Genomic DNA, 13,657 nt, shown 5'->3' on the forward strand with positions numbered 1-13,657 from the left:
AATGATGTTCTTGAAGATTCTGTTCTTTCAACTTTGTGGACTGTTTGGGGAAGGCCCTTTCCTGTTTCAGCATGACAATGCACCCTTGCACAAAGCGAGGTCCATACAGAAATGGTTTGTCGAGATCGGTGTGGAAGAACTTGACTGGCCTGCACAGAGTCCCATCGAATCCCTTTGGGATGAATTGGAACGCCGACTGCGAGCCAGGCCTAATCGCTCAACATCAGTGCCTGACCTCATTAATGCTCTTGTGGCTGAATGGAAGCAAGTCCCCGCCGCAATGTTCCAACATCTAGTGGAAAGCCTACCTACTCCATATTAATGCCATATTAATATTGGGGCAGCTGGGTAGCCTAGTGGTTAGAGCGTTGGACTAGTAACCGAAAGGTCATAATAATTTGTAGGCAAAAATGTTCGGACTCTACAGATAATTTTGTGAGAAGACCGATATCCGGGATGTCTCAAATATGTGTTTGTCAGACCATAACTCTCATAACTCTCATATTTCACCGCAGATGCGGAAGTGCTTGGATTGAGAAGCATCTAATGCATATCTCTAGGTTAAAATTAGATTTTTATTGGGATTTTTTAAATTGTGCTTATTAGATTTCCACAGGTTCGCAGACATTACTCTAGGTGATAATAGGGTGTTGGGCCACGGCAAGCCGCCAGAACAGCATTAATGCGCCTTGGCATAGATTCGACAAGTGTCTGGAACTTTATTGGATAGATGTGACACCATTCTTCCACAGGAAATTCAATAATTTGGTGTTTTGTTGATGGTGGTGGAAAATGCTTTGTCAGTCACCATTCCAGAATCTCCCATAAGTGTTCAATTGGGTCAAGATCTGGTGACTGCCATGCATATGGACATAGTTTTCATGCTCGTCAAACCATTCGGTGGCCACTCGTGCCCGGGGGATGTGGGCATTGTCAATGAGCAACTGGGCCTGCCCAGCATTTTTTTGGACCTTGCTTTCAATATACTTGGTCTCCCCTATTTAAAGTAATTTGATGCCCCAGCTGTGCATTTGAAACAGTAGCAGCAGCTCTTTTTGTGGCTCCACATCATGGGATTTAATTATGGACAAGCCTATACTGGGTAGCCTAGTGGTTAGAGCGTTGCACTAGTAACCGAAAGGTTGCAAGTTCGAATCCCCGAGCTGACAAGGTACAAAATCTGTCGTTCTGCCCCTGAACAGGCAGTTAACCCACTGTTCCTAGGCCGCCATTGAAAATAATAATTTGTTCTTTACTGACTTGCCTAGTAAAATAAAGTTATATTATATATTTTTATTTATCACCATTTTCTTTAACCATTTTTGGTCTTTAATGCAGTTCCTGACTTTTTCCCCTTTCAACTTTTAAGGTAATGCTGCAATTAGTTGGTTGTAATTTTGGGTAGAGCAGACATTTCCATGTGTCTGTTAGGTGCATGTGTAACAACTCCATCAGCCCTATTTATGATGTCATTTACAAATGTTGTATCCAAATCCGGCTTTAAACTTCTTCACAACAGTATCTCGGACCTGCCTGGTGTGTTCCTTGATTACACACAGGTGGATTGTATTTATCATCATTAGTCATTTAGGTCAACATTGGATCATTCAGAGATCCTCACTGAACTTCTGGAGAGAGTTTGCTGCACTGAAAGTAAAGGGGCTGAATAATTTTTCACGCCCAATTTTTCCGTTTTTGATTTGTTAAAAAAGTTAGAAATATCCAATAAATGTCGTTCCACTTCATGATTGTGTCCCACTTGTTGTTGATTCTTCACAAAAAAATACAGTTTTATATCTTTATGTTTGAAGCCTGAAATGTGGCAAAAGGTCGCAAAGTTCAAGGGGGCCGAATACTTTCGCAAGGCGCTGTATGTCTCTTATTCACACTCATGAGTCAATACTTTGTAGAAACACCTTTGGCGGCAGTTACAGCTTTGAGTCATCTTGGCTATGTCAGTATCAGCTTTGCACATCAGGATTTGGGGATTTTTCTCCCATTTTTCATTGCAATTTTTCTCAAGCTCTGTTAAGTTAGTTTGGGAGCTGTGGTGAACAGCAATCTTCACGTCTTTCCACAGGCATTCAATGGGATTCAAGGGCTTTGGCTTGACAGCTGAAGGACTTTCATATTCTTGTTCTGAAGCCATTCTAGCGTGGCTTTGGCTGTATGCTTGGGGTCATTGTCCAGTTGGAATGTAAATCTTTACCCCAGTCTAAGGTCGTTTGCGCTCTGAAGCAGGTTCTCGTCAAGGATTTGCCTGCATTTGGCTCCATTCATTGTTCCCTCTATTCTTATTAGTCTCCCAGTCCCTGCCGCTAAAAAACATCCCCATAGCATGATGCTGCCACCACCATGCTTCCCGGTAGGGATGGTGTTGGACGAGTGATGAGCTGTGCCTGGTTTTCTCCAGACATAGCACTTTGCATTCAGGTCTCATTAAACCACATAATCTTTTGCCTTATGATCTGAGACTTTCACATGCCTTTTTGCAAACTCCAGGCGTGCTGTCATGTGCTTTTTTCTCAGGAGTGGCTTCCGTTTAGCCGCTCTCCCATAAAGCCCAGATTGGTGAAGTGCTGTGGAGACTGTTGTCCTTCTGACAGGTTCTCTGATCTCAGCAGAGGAACTCTGTAGTTCTGGTCATTGGGTTCTTTACAAACACGTGACTGGCTCAACTGTTCTGGGGAAATATGGTATTCTATGTATAATAATGTGATAGGTGAAAGGAAGCATATCGCATTCTTCATCTAATGTATTGCACACGTTGACTGCAGGTATTTTCTTAAAGTAGCTTCAAATATTAAAACGTATTGTAAAACTAAAACTAAAATTCAACGGTATGGAAAAAGCAGCCCGTGGCTAGTTCCTAATACCCCAGTATACGTTATACCACCCAAGCCTAACTGGTATACATGTAATCCTACATATGTAATGGATCAAACCATAGGCCTATTCTTGTCCATTGTCCATGTGGTATTGTTGCTGCTCTCTATCTATGCCCATGTTTATCATGTATTGATTGAATATATCATACTTATCCAGTTTAGAAAATGCAGACCGATGGTACATGGTATTAACATGAATGTCAAGACAGACATTGTGAAAATTGGTCGCATGCAGTTCAAATCCTGTCGATCCTCTGTTTATGTCACTGACGGTAAGGCTTTTGTGACCATTGTAAGCACACAGAGCATCGCCACATTGGGGTCTTGCTGTCTAATTTATGTTTAGGGATCGTGCCGTGCTTTGTTAGGCTCTATGGTGTAATAAGGGGCAAGCAATAATGCTATATTTCCAATAGGAACAGTTACAAATCTCTGACATGCGTGCCTATTTTATGATGGAATAAATTGTAATACATAGTTCCGGAGTCTGGCGCAGCAGTAACGCTCCCGACTTGGGACCGTATGCCCCCACGGCGATGGGTCTCTGCTCACCTAACTGCTTGTGCCCTTCCTTTTCTGTACCTCCTCCTTGGTTTGAGGTTACTTAGGTGTTTGGGCCACACATTCTGAACATGTGGATCTTACCCCTATCACTGTTTTTTTCTGTTAGCATTGGCTATAGTTAAGTTAGCAGTGGCTTTTGAAACACATCCGAATCAACCCGTAAGTGACAAACTAGAGCGAAGTATAAAAATAAATGAATGTCCTTTAAAATAATGTCATACGAATCATGTTAATTACAGAACATTGTCATGATGTGTAGGATACATGATCATTGTCATCTCCCTTTTTAAAGTGAATTCCAATGTGTTGCCCAATGGTGGCAACTTGATCTCTTACACTGGACGTCAGCCAATATCTTTGAGGCCGTGGGTGTGATTCATGGTGATTTGAGAGGAAGCAAGCAGAATATACTTAAAGGGAACATCTATTCTCATAAAACCTGTACAGGACACTTGTTTCTTGAAGTCCTTCAGTTGTCAGGAGTATTTTTATCTTAGTGACGATTGTAGTTCCATTTCGTGACAGTCTTGTGATGCTTTCGATGTCTGTGTATGGGCACATTTTTGAAAATGAAATTCTGCGATTGTTCAGTTTCTATAAATGGTGAGAATGCATCAACTTAGGTCAAACTCATTGGTGGTGGTGGAAAAAGTACTCGACGTTCATACTTGAGTAAAAGTAAAGTTATCTTAATAGAAAATTACTCAAGTACAAGTGAAAGTTACCCAGTAAAATACTACTTGAGAAAGTATTCGTTTTTAAATATACTTAAGTATCAAAGGTAAACGTAGTTGCTAAAATATACTTACGTTTCAAAGTAAACGTATGAATAATTACATTCCTTATTAAGCAAACCAGACGGCACAATTGTCTTGTTTTTTTGTTTGTTTTTTTACGGCTAGACAGGGTCACACCAACACTCAGACATCATTTTATAAACAAAACATTTGTGTTTTGTGAGTCGGCCAGATCAGAGGCAGTAGGGATGCCCAGGAATGTTCTCTTGATAAGCGTGCGAATTGGACCATTTTCTCTCCTGAAAAGCATTCAAAATGTAACGAATACTTTTGTGTGTCAGGGAAAACGTATGGAGTAAAAAGTAAATAATTTTCTTTACTAATATATTGAATTAAAAGTTATAATATATAAATAGCAAGGTAAAGTACAGATGTCCCCAAAAAAGGACTTTAGTACTTTAAAGTATTTTTACTTAAAGTACTTTACACCAGTGTTCTTCAATGTGAACCCCTTTCCTCTGACCGTTGCAATTTTTCCTCCCTGACTTTAGGACCCTTCTTACGGGGACCTGAACCTGTCAGAAAGCCACATCCACTCTGGCAGCTTTGCCTCGATGACAGAGGGCATCATTGCATCAGGACCATACAAAGGTACAGTAACCAGACTATCACGAAATGGCGTGCAGCAGCAAATTGAATGTGAAGACTGTTTCCAGTGAGTGCAGGTTTTTCCTTTTCTACTGTAACCAGAGTACCTAGTACATTTTCTTTAAAAAAAAAACATTTTTGGTGGGGGGTGGAGTGTAGGTCAGCTTTAATATTGCAGATTGTGGCTTCCATCAGTGTAATTGTCTGCATCATTTCCAATCCCCCAGATGTATTTTTTTGTACATTATACTGACACAGTACATCTTACAATTTGTTATCTTTTGGTTTTAACTCCATCTTTCAGCTACCCTCAACCCCTTCCATCTATCTCTGAAGACCATCTAGTTTTGATTTCTCATTGCCATATATTTTTCAACTGTGCTGTAAGTTCTTAACCTACATACAGTTGAAGTCGGAAGTCTACATACACTTAGGTTGGATTCATTAAAACTTGTTTTTCAACCACTCCACAAATTTCTTGTTAACAAACTATAGTTTTGGCAAGTCGGTTAGGACATCTACTTTGTGCATGACACAAGTAATTTTTCCAACAATTGTTTACAGACAGATTATTTCACTTATAATTGACTATCACAGTTCTAGTGAGTCAGAAGTTTACATGCACTAAATTGACTGTGCCTTTTAAACAGCTTGGAAAATTCCAGAAAATGTCATGGCTTTAGAAGCTTCTGATAGGCTAATTGACATAATTTGTGTCAATTGGAGGTGTACATGTGTATGTATTTCAAGGCCTACCTTCAAACTGAGTGCCTCTTTGCTTGACATCATGGGAAAATCAAAAGAAATCAGCCAAGACCTCAGAAAAAAATTTGTAGTCCTCCACAAGTCTGGTTCATCCTTGGGAGCAATTTCCAAAAGCCAGAAGGCACCACGTTAATCTTTACAAACAATAGTACGCAAGTATAAACGCCATGGTACCACACAGCCATCATACCGCCCAGGAATGAGACACGTTCTGTCTCCTAGATATGATCATACTTTGGAGCGAGAAGTGCAAATCAATCCCACTGTCCTTTAGTAGTGGTTTCTTTGCAGCAATATGACCAAAAAGGCCTGATTTCAAGCAGTCTCCTCTGAACAGTTGATTTTGAGATGTGTCTGTTACTTGAACTCTGAAGCATTTATTTGTGCTGCAATTTCTGAGGCTGGTACTCCAATGAACATAAACACTGCAGCAGAGGTAACTCTGGGTCTTCCTTTCCTGTTTCATCATGGCCCTTGATGGTTTTTGTGACTGCGCATGAAGAAACTTTCTAAGTTCTTGAAAAGTTACGTATTGACTGACCTTGTCTTAAAACCTCTTATGGATTGGACCCTTTTAAAAACAAAAATCCACCTAAAAAGATACTCCCATATCGAACTTCCTGTAGCTCAGGACATTAAGCAAGGATATGCATATTCTTGATACCATTTAAAAGGAAACACTTTGAAGTTTGTGGTAATGTAGAATATAACACATTAGATCTGGAAAAAGAGTACAAACAAAAAAACATGTTTTAATTGTTGATGCGTCTTTGAAATGCAAGCGAAAGGCCAGACAGTGATGTAGAATGTAATTTAGATATTGTCCACAAGATGGCAGCAGTGTGTGCAAGGTTTCAGACTGATTCAGTGAAAAATTACATCACAACACAATATTTTGTATAAAGTCTGCCAGGAGTTTTCCCAAATGTGCCAAATTGGTCCATTTATACTTTAAGTATAGAGAACATACAAAAATGCTATGGTATTAAAAAAAATAAAAGCCCTGGAATGAGTAGGTGTGTCCAAACTTTTGACTGGTACTTTTGACTGGTACTGTCTGAGTATTGATTAAATAAAATAAAAATGTATATTTTTTGGACTGTATTGAAAATCATACTGTCGGTATTTCAAAATACCCCAGTATGGTATACTGCCCAAGCCTAGTTTGCGTTATTCCCGTGTTTCGACCCTCCACACTAGCCCTCCTCATTCAAAACCGGTGTTCAGGTTGCAAAATGCGAGGTACTTTGTTTGTGTCGCCCTAACAAGCTGCCCCTCTGTCCAGCGCCAGAGATATGGATAGATGAGGATGACATTTGAATTTATAAAGGAGGAGTCCAATTGAGTTTTAATGAATTGCCTCTGATCTCCGTTTGATTTCCTCCTGGCTCCCCTTTCTTTCATTATCGCATCCTCGTTACACATGCAAATAAATTAACTCTCTCCCCCTTGGCAACGGACTGGAGGCGCTGGCGTCCAGAGGTTGCTGCGGACTCTGAGTGTCCACCGTCTCCTCTCAAGTCATGTAGATATCGTTTATCATTCGGAATTAATCAAGACCTATTGGAAAGTTATTAACACAAGCTGTATAGATTTCAGGCTGTGGTGGGAACTGGAATATACTTACTATATATATACTTTTTTTGTCCATTTAAAAAAAACATCAAATCAGAAATACAGTGTAGACATTATTTTAGTTGTAAATGACTATTGTAGCTGGAAACGGATGATTTTGAATAGAATATCTACATAGGCGTATAGAGGTCCATTATCAGCAACCATCACTCTTGTGTTCCAATGGCACGTTGTGTTAGCTAATCCAAGTTGATCATTTTAAAAGGCTAATTGATTTAGTTTGGGAAACAGACACCTCACAAGCCTTCAACTGGCATCTTCATTAAATAGTGTCCGCAAAACACCAGTCTCAACGTCAACAGTGAATAGGCGACTCTGGGATGCTGGCCTTCTATGCAGAGTTCATTTGTCCAGTGTCTGTGTTCTTTTGCTCAATCTTTTCTTTTTATTGGCCAGTCTGATATATGGCTTTTTCTTTGCTACGCTGCCATTGGAACACAGGGGTGATGGTTGCTGATAATGGGCCTCTGTACGCCTATGTAGAATATTCCATTCACAATCTGCCAATTCCAGCTACAATCGTAATTTCCAACATTAACCATGTCTACACTATCTTTCTGATCAATTTGATGTTATTTTAATGGACAAAAAAAATGTGCTTTTTCAAAAACAAGGACTTTTCTAAGTGACCCCAAACTTTTGAACAAAAAATACATGGGCAATAATAATGATAATGTAATGGGTACACTTTGAAGGTTGTAGTCCTTTCCGACATAGCTAGCATACAGTAGTGTTGGTTGATAGTAGCCACATACTTAGCATCAGAGGCTTTGCGTGATGTGCTGAAATGCCCAGTCATCACCAGCAAGGCGGCGGTGGGTCGAACCGTGTCCCAGGCAACAACTTTGAACTCTGTTGTATACCTTCCTGTTTGTGGGTATGTGGTGTTCATAAGGACACATCAACACACTGAGAAGGTTCCTGACCTGACCTGGGCCAGTGTTCACAAATCGTCTGATCTGGGATCTGTCCATGTGATATTTCATTCATTATGATCTAAAAGTCTAAACTTATCTTAGATCAGCACTCCTACTCTGAGACACTTTATGATTACAGACTCAGACCTGATATGTCACTTCTCAACTGGCTAACCCATAAAAGCATCCAAAGGCAAGTCTACAAAGACAGAAAGGCCACAATGATAGAACCCTGTCATTTTACAGCAACATCTGTGCTTTTCATTAAAGGTCGAGCATAGGCTTAAATGGCAAGTACAGAACGTTTGTCCCATGGAGGTTTCACTGACAAGTAACATCAAACCAAAAGCAAGGTGCAGGCATAGTACATTGTGTCCAATGTGGTGTCAGGTAGTCCAATTGCTTTAGGAGTCTTTACTTGGTACGATATGAACCTAGTTGTGCCACTGATCCCCTTTTAGTCCAGTGGGACTGTTCTGTGCCTGTTATCTCAAGATTACACTTCTTATTCGGTCTTTAGTGGTGGGCCGCCCCATCCATAGTGCCATTCAGACCCAAAGGAACACCCAAGGAGGACCTGTGGGAGATTCCATTTGACAGCTCTACATAGAGGGGGGGGGGTTGTTGAATTGACTTACTAATCAATCGCCACTGTTGCCTGCTGTTTCCAGTGTCAGCAAGCCAGCCCACGTCTCCCGTGGCACCTGTAGCTCCCAGCTCAGCCGCGGCTAGCCGTCTGGCGCGACCCATCAGCGATAGTCAGACTGAGATACAGAAAGGTACCCGCAGCAACAGAGACGGTGTATATATATATATATATACGGACTTGCTTTCTGCTCCCTCTCTTATTTCTGGTTGGGCTTCTCTCCCTTGCTCCCTCCTTTGTATCAAGGCTCTGTGTCATTCCTTCAAAATCCATCGTCCACGTCCTTCTTCATCGACTTCTACTGCCGTTTCTCTTCTGTCTTCACGTCCTTCCCCTCTCTCTCTTCGTTCAATTTCACCTTTGGCTTTTAGCTGCGAAGGATGCAATTACCTGAAAGCTTGACGGTGGTTTCTGGTTTGTAACAGCTGAGGTTAGGCCACTGGAAACTAATTGTCGGTTGTCTGCATTTCTCCCATAGCTGGTTATAGGGGTCCTCATCTTGTTTCAACATTTCACAAACACACTTGCTAGGACCAACCAAGCCTTACACAGCTTCACCTGAGTTTTAATCAGCATCCCTGCTTAACTCCTGTGTCCTCCTTGCATCACTGGGCTCCCATAGTTCCTTGCAGACCTCCCTCAAACGGACAAACCTCCCTTCTACTCTAAATGAAACTCCTTGCTGTTGCTTGTTACTAATTTATTTTCCCTGCAGGTAAACGTATATACTTTAGTATTTCACCTGTAGATGATAATCGTCAAAGTATCATAGTCGGCATCTAACTTTTACTCAGTGTTTCCATGTTCCAGTCTGATGACATGACTGGAAATGGTATATCAATCCTATGATTGATTCACCATAGTCTCACATCTACATTTTATATTCTCTAACACTTTATCTTACCAGAGCCCCAAGCTAACAGATACAGCCTCTCTCGACCATTCATGACAGTCACCTTTCTCTTCAGGCACTATGGAAGGGCAGCCACAGAGCGGGCCGGTGGTCCTGGCAGACGACCTGAAGAACCCGGCCATGGAAAAACTGGACCTAGTGAGGAAGTGGAGTATCAACACATACAAAGTAATATTTGCCACCAGCACTTACTGCCCCTCTTTCTTTTCTAACTCCCACTCACTCATTCTCAACCTTGCTTTTTCACACCTCTATCTCCTTAGTACCTTTCTCCTCTCACAATCCGGTTCCCACTTTGCAGGTAGACTACCCCTTTTTTCCTGGCATCGCAACACACACACACACACAGCTTTTCATAGCCAGGGTTGGATTGGTGAGCTACCTATGATCTCATCTGTCCATTATTCCCCAGTGTGCTGTGAATGTTTACTTCTGGCTCCCCTGCTTTATTGTACACTCGCAAAAGAACAAGACAAAAGGTTTGCTGTAGAACATCTGATTTAGCCAAACTGTTTCTCAGTGATAATACACGGCACTACATACTTTTAATATCCATTAAAGATATTGCTTTGAATGTGATCAGAGATTTAGATACACATTTAAATAAAATCTGTCTATTCCCAGAGCCAACGTACAGGCTTTAGCTTGGATGGCTAACATGATATTGAGACATGTCGATGACCTGGGTTTGATACCTGGGGTTGGTTACACTAGGATCCTAACTATGTGTCTGATGTTGGGTTCTCAACCCAACATCAGATTCACTAGAATTCTAACGATGTTGGCGCTAATCTCATTTGAAACCATGGTCAGCTACTCTCGGATGCTAACTATGCTAACACTAATTAGTTTGAAACCCCAGGTCAGTTACACTGGGATAATATATGGTAACGCTAACTTGTTTGAAACGCAAGGTCCGTTATTCTCGAATGCTAATGCTAAATCATTCCATTTGGTCAGTTACACTAGGAATGCTAACACTTCTCTCCCCGCAGTGCACCAGGCAGATCTTGTCGGAGAAGCTGGGCCGCGGCTCACGGACGGTGGACCTGGAGCTGGAGGGGCAGATCGAAGTGCTGCGCGACAACAAGCGCAAGTACGAACACGTGGTCAAGCTGACCCAGACTCTGGCCAACCAGCTCACCCAGATGATGCAGACTCAGCGGCAGCTTGGCGACGCCTTCGCTGACCTCGGCCTCAAGTCGCCAGAGCTCCATGTGAGTCAGTTACTATTTTTAACTTTGATCTAAACGAGCAACCTGAAGCTGGAGTTCAGTTTTTTTTCTTCATGTCTGTAATGTTAATGTAACGTTAGGATTGGGAGTAAAGTAACCTCCTCCTAGATCTGTGGTTTGGGACATACCTTTTAAGGATGGCGTTTCTGGCTCTGGTTTGGTATCAGTACTCTGAAATTACTTCTATTCCTCATCACCTTTTTTTTCCATAACCACTGATAGCTATTCTGCTTTCACCTGTCAGATCAGTCAGTGATTTTCTCCCTTTTTTTACTCGAGCTGCTTCAGGTTGCCTCAGTGCGGATGATGCTGAGTGGGTTCACTTGTGTTGAATTCTCAAATGCACTAAAAGCCTTTGATAAATTGGTTTAATTTGTATCTATATAAAATGGATTTAAAAGACAGATCGCTTAATGCAAAGCCGGACCTATTTTATATGACTTAGCTGTTTTATACATGATGCATCATTTATTATTTGTAGTAAATGTATTATTGATGTACCCTGAAATAATAAACAAATGTCCCTCGCACTAACTCTCTTGCACTAACTCTCTTGCACGAACTCTCCTGCACTAACTCTCTTGCACTAACTCTCTTGCACTAACTCTCTTGCACTAACTCTCTTGCACTAACTCTCTTGCACTAACTCTCTTGCACTAACTCTCTTGCACTAACTCTCTTGCACTAACTCTCTTGCACTGGCTCGATGCATACTCACACATACTACACTGGCTTTCCAACACACACACACACACACACACACACACACACACACACACACACACACACACACACACACACACACTGCATACGCTCACACACACAAAACACGCCTACATGCATATTGACCCTAAACACACTCACACACAGACACACTTACACCCTCTTCACATACGCTGCTTCCACTCTGTTTCCTGACAAGGGGTTGGAACAAATGATTTCTCAATCGTTTCATTCTGAACAGAACCGTCATTTCCCCTCCACCCACTGTTCCAAACAGCAAAGTGAAGTTCTGAACTGGTTCGAACCCCAACAAGTAATGGTTTATATAGTTTCTTTCTGTTCCTCTTTAAACCTCAAATAATTGTGTATATATATTATTTTTTTTACATTTAGCTCTACTTTAAATGACTTCACCAATGGATAGAGCAGCTTGCTATGGAGTGGGCAAGATATGTACATGCATTGGACAGACAAGTGTAGGGTGCAGCAGAAATTTTCCGGGTGAGGAGAGCGCTGGGTATGAAGACATGGGCATGTTATGGCATGCATGATCTGAATTAGGCACACAGAATTAGATCTATGAAGGAGCGGCTTCGATGAGGAAACTTTTGAATGTCTTTGAACTTCGGAGTTGGCTTAACTGACATTGGACCAGGAATAGCCCTTGATCATGACTCTGTTCCATTACATTACACATAATGAGGCCGTTCGTTTTAAGAGCTAGACCACAGCTAGCTGGTATGTGTAGAGTGGCACCAGAGTTAAAATAGACTTTTGTAGTTAATAAATCCAATGTGAAACGTGATATCGATAGTAACCTTAACCAGAATTTATAATGTTCATCCATTGTACTTAATTTAAAAAATGCCTCTTGCTAATTTTAAAATCACGCTTGTGATTTACATCACGCTAGTAGCTACAGTAGACTGCATGCTTCGGAGGGAGGGGAAGGTAGCCTACATACACACTGGCAAAGATTTTCAGCTGGTGGGCAGCCAGACACTGGAAGTTTGAGTGACAGTGAGGGCTTTGCATAGGCGCTTTGAGTTTTTTTGTGGGACTGGAACAAAATGCACGGAACGTAAAATAACGTTATTAACCGGTTCATATGCTTTTAAAATAATACGGCTCTGTTGCGGAACAGTATAGATAACTTTCGTTCTGGTTCCGTTCCTCCCCAAAAATGTTATTTTCCGGTTTTGTTATGTTCGCTGAACCGTTTCCTACCTCCTGATTGCCTGGTCCCCTTTATCCCTACCTACATGTACGTATTACCTCAGCTACCTCGTTATTTTGTGTTACTATTTCTTTATTTTTTTGTGCACATTTTTCTTTATGGTTGGGAAAGGGCTCATTAGTAAGCATTTTACGGTGAAGACCACCTGTTTTTATTCTGCGCATTTATTTGAAATGCATGTTTTGTAAGTATTTGCTTATGCGTAAATGATAGCTAGTTTTTATAGCCACCTAAAACCCTTGTCAGATCTATAGGCAATTATGAACAGTAAACTGGGTGGGACCTGTACTTAATGTTCTATCTTTATTGTAATGGGATTTATGCACATCCCCCACCTGCTGCCTAATGAAAGGGTTGTGTGTGTACATGTTTGTGTTTCAATGTTCTGTTTATGAGATGGTAGCACTGCCATGTTTCGTGTTAGATTTACTTCTGTTGTATGATGAATAAGCCTGTCCAAAATTGTTTATTTGCTGTGACATTTGGGCCTAGACGTTCATGGTTTGTTAAGAGTTAAGACTTCCATTTTGTATAAAATGTTTAAATAAACATGTATTGAGATTTAAGAAAGCACAGCTCGTGGTTGGAAGTTAAACGTGACTGTCTGAATTGTCATTGGATGTCAAAATGATCTATGAGCTCTCAATTGGAAACCCTTTAAGGGAATTCTATAATGATTCAATATATGTAATTATGTCCTCACTCTAAAAGCAATTTTCCCATGACATTGATGGGTCACTCAATATCCA

General features: G+C 41.1%; 1 protein-coding gene across 4 annotated transcripts in view; it reads left to right on the top strand.

The window, feature by feature from the left end:
* Positions 1-13,657, top strand: part of arfip1 (ADP-ribosylation factor interacting protein 1 (arfaptin 1)) — a 30,488-nt gene that overhangs the window by 12,379 nt on the left and 4,452 nt on the right. For 2 of the 4 annotated variants that reach the window (XM_020497040.2, XM_020497042.2), the window contains 4 exons: positions 4,741-4,840; positions 8,826-8,933; positions 9,769-9,881; positions 10,709-10,930. In XM_020497040.2, coding sequence (XP_020352629.1) covers positions 4,741-4,840; positions 8,826-8,933; positions 9,769-9,881; positions 10,709-10,930 — 543 coding nt within the window. The remainder of the gene's footprint in view (positions 1-4,740; positions 4,841-8,825; positions 8,934-9,768; positions 9,882-10,708; positions 10,931-13,657) is intronic. The other 2 variants (XM_031837613.1, XM_020497041.2) reach the window with 1 other exon arrangement.

The sequence above is a fragment of the Oncorhynchus kisutch genome, linkage group LG12 (assembly GCF_002021735.2).
Source record: "Oncorhynchus kisutch isolate 150728-3 linkage group LG12, Okis_V2, whole genome shotgun sequence".
Classification (NCBI taxonomy): Eukaryota; Metazoa; Chordata; class Actinopteri; order Salmoniformes; family Salmonidae; genus Oncorhynchus; species Oncorhynchus kisutch.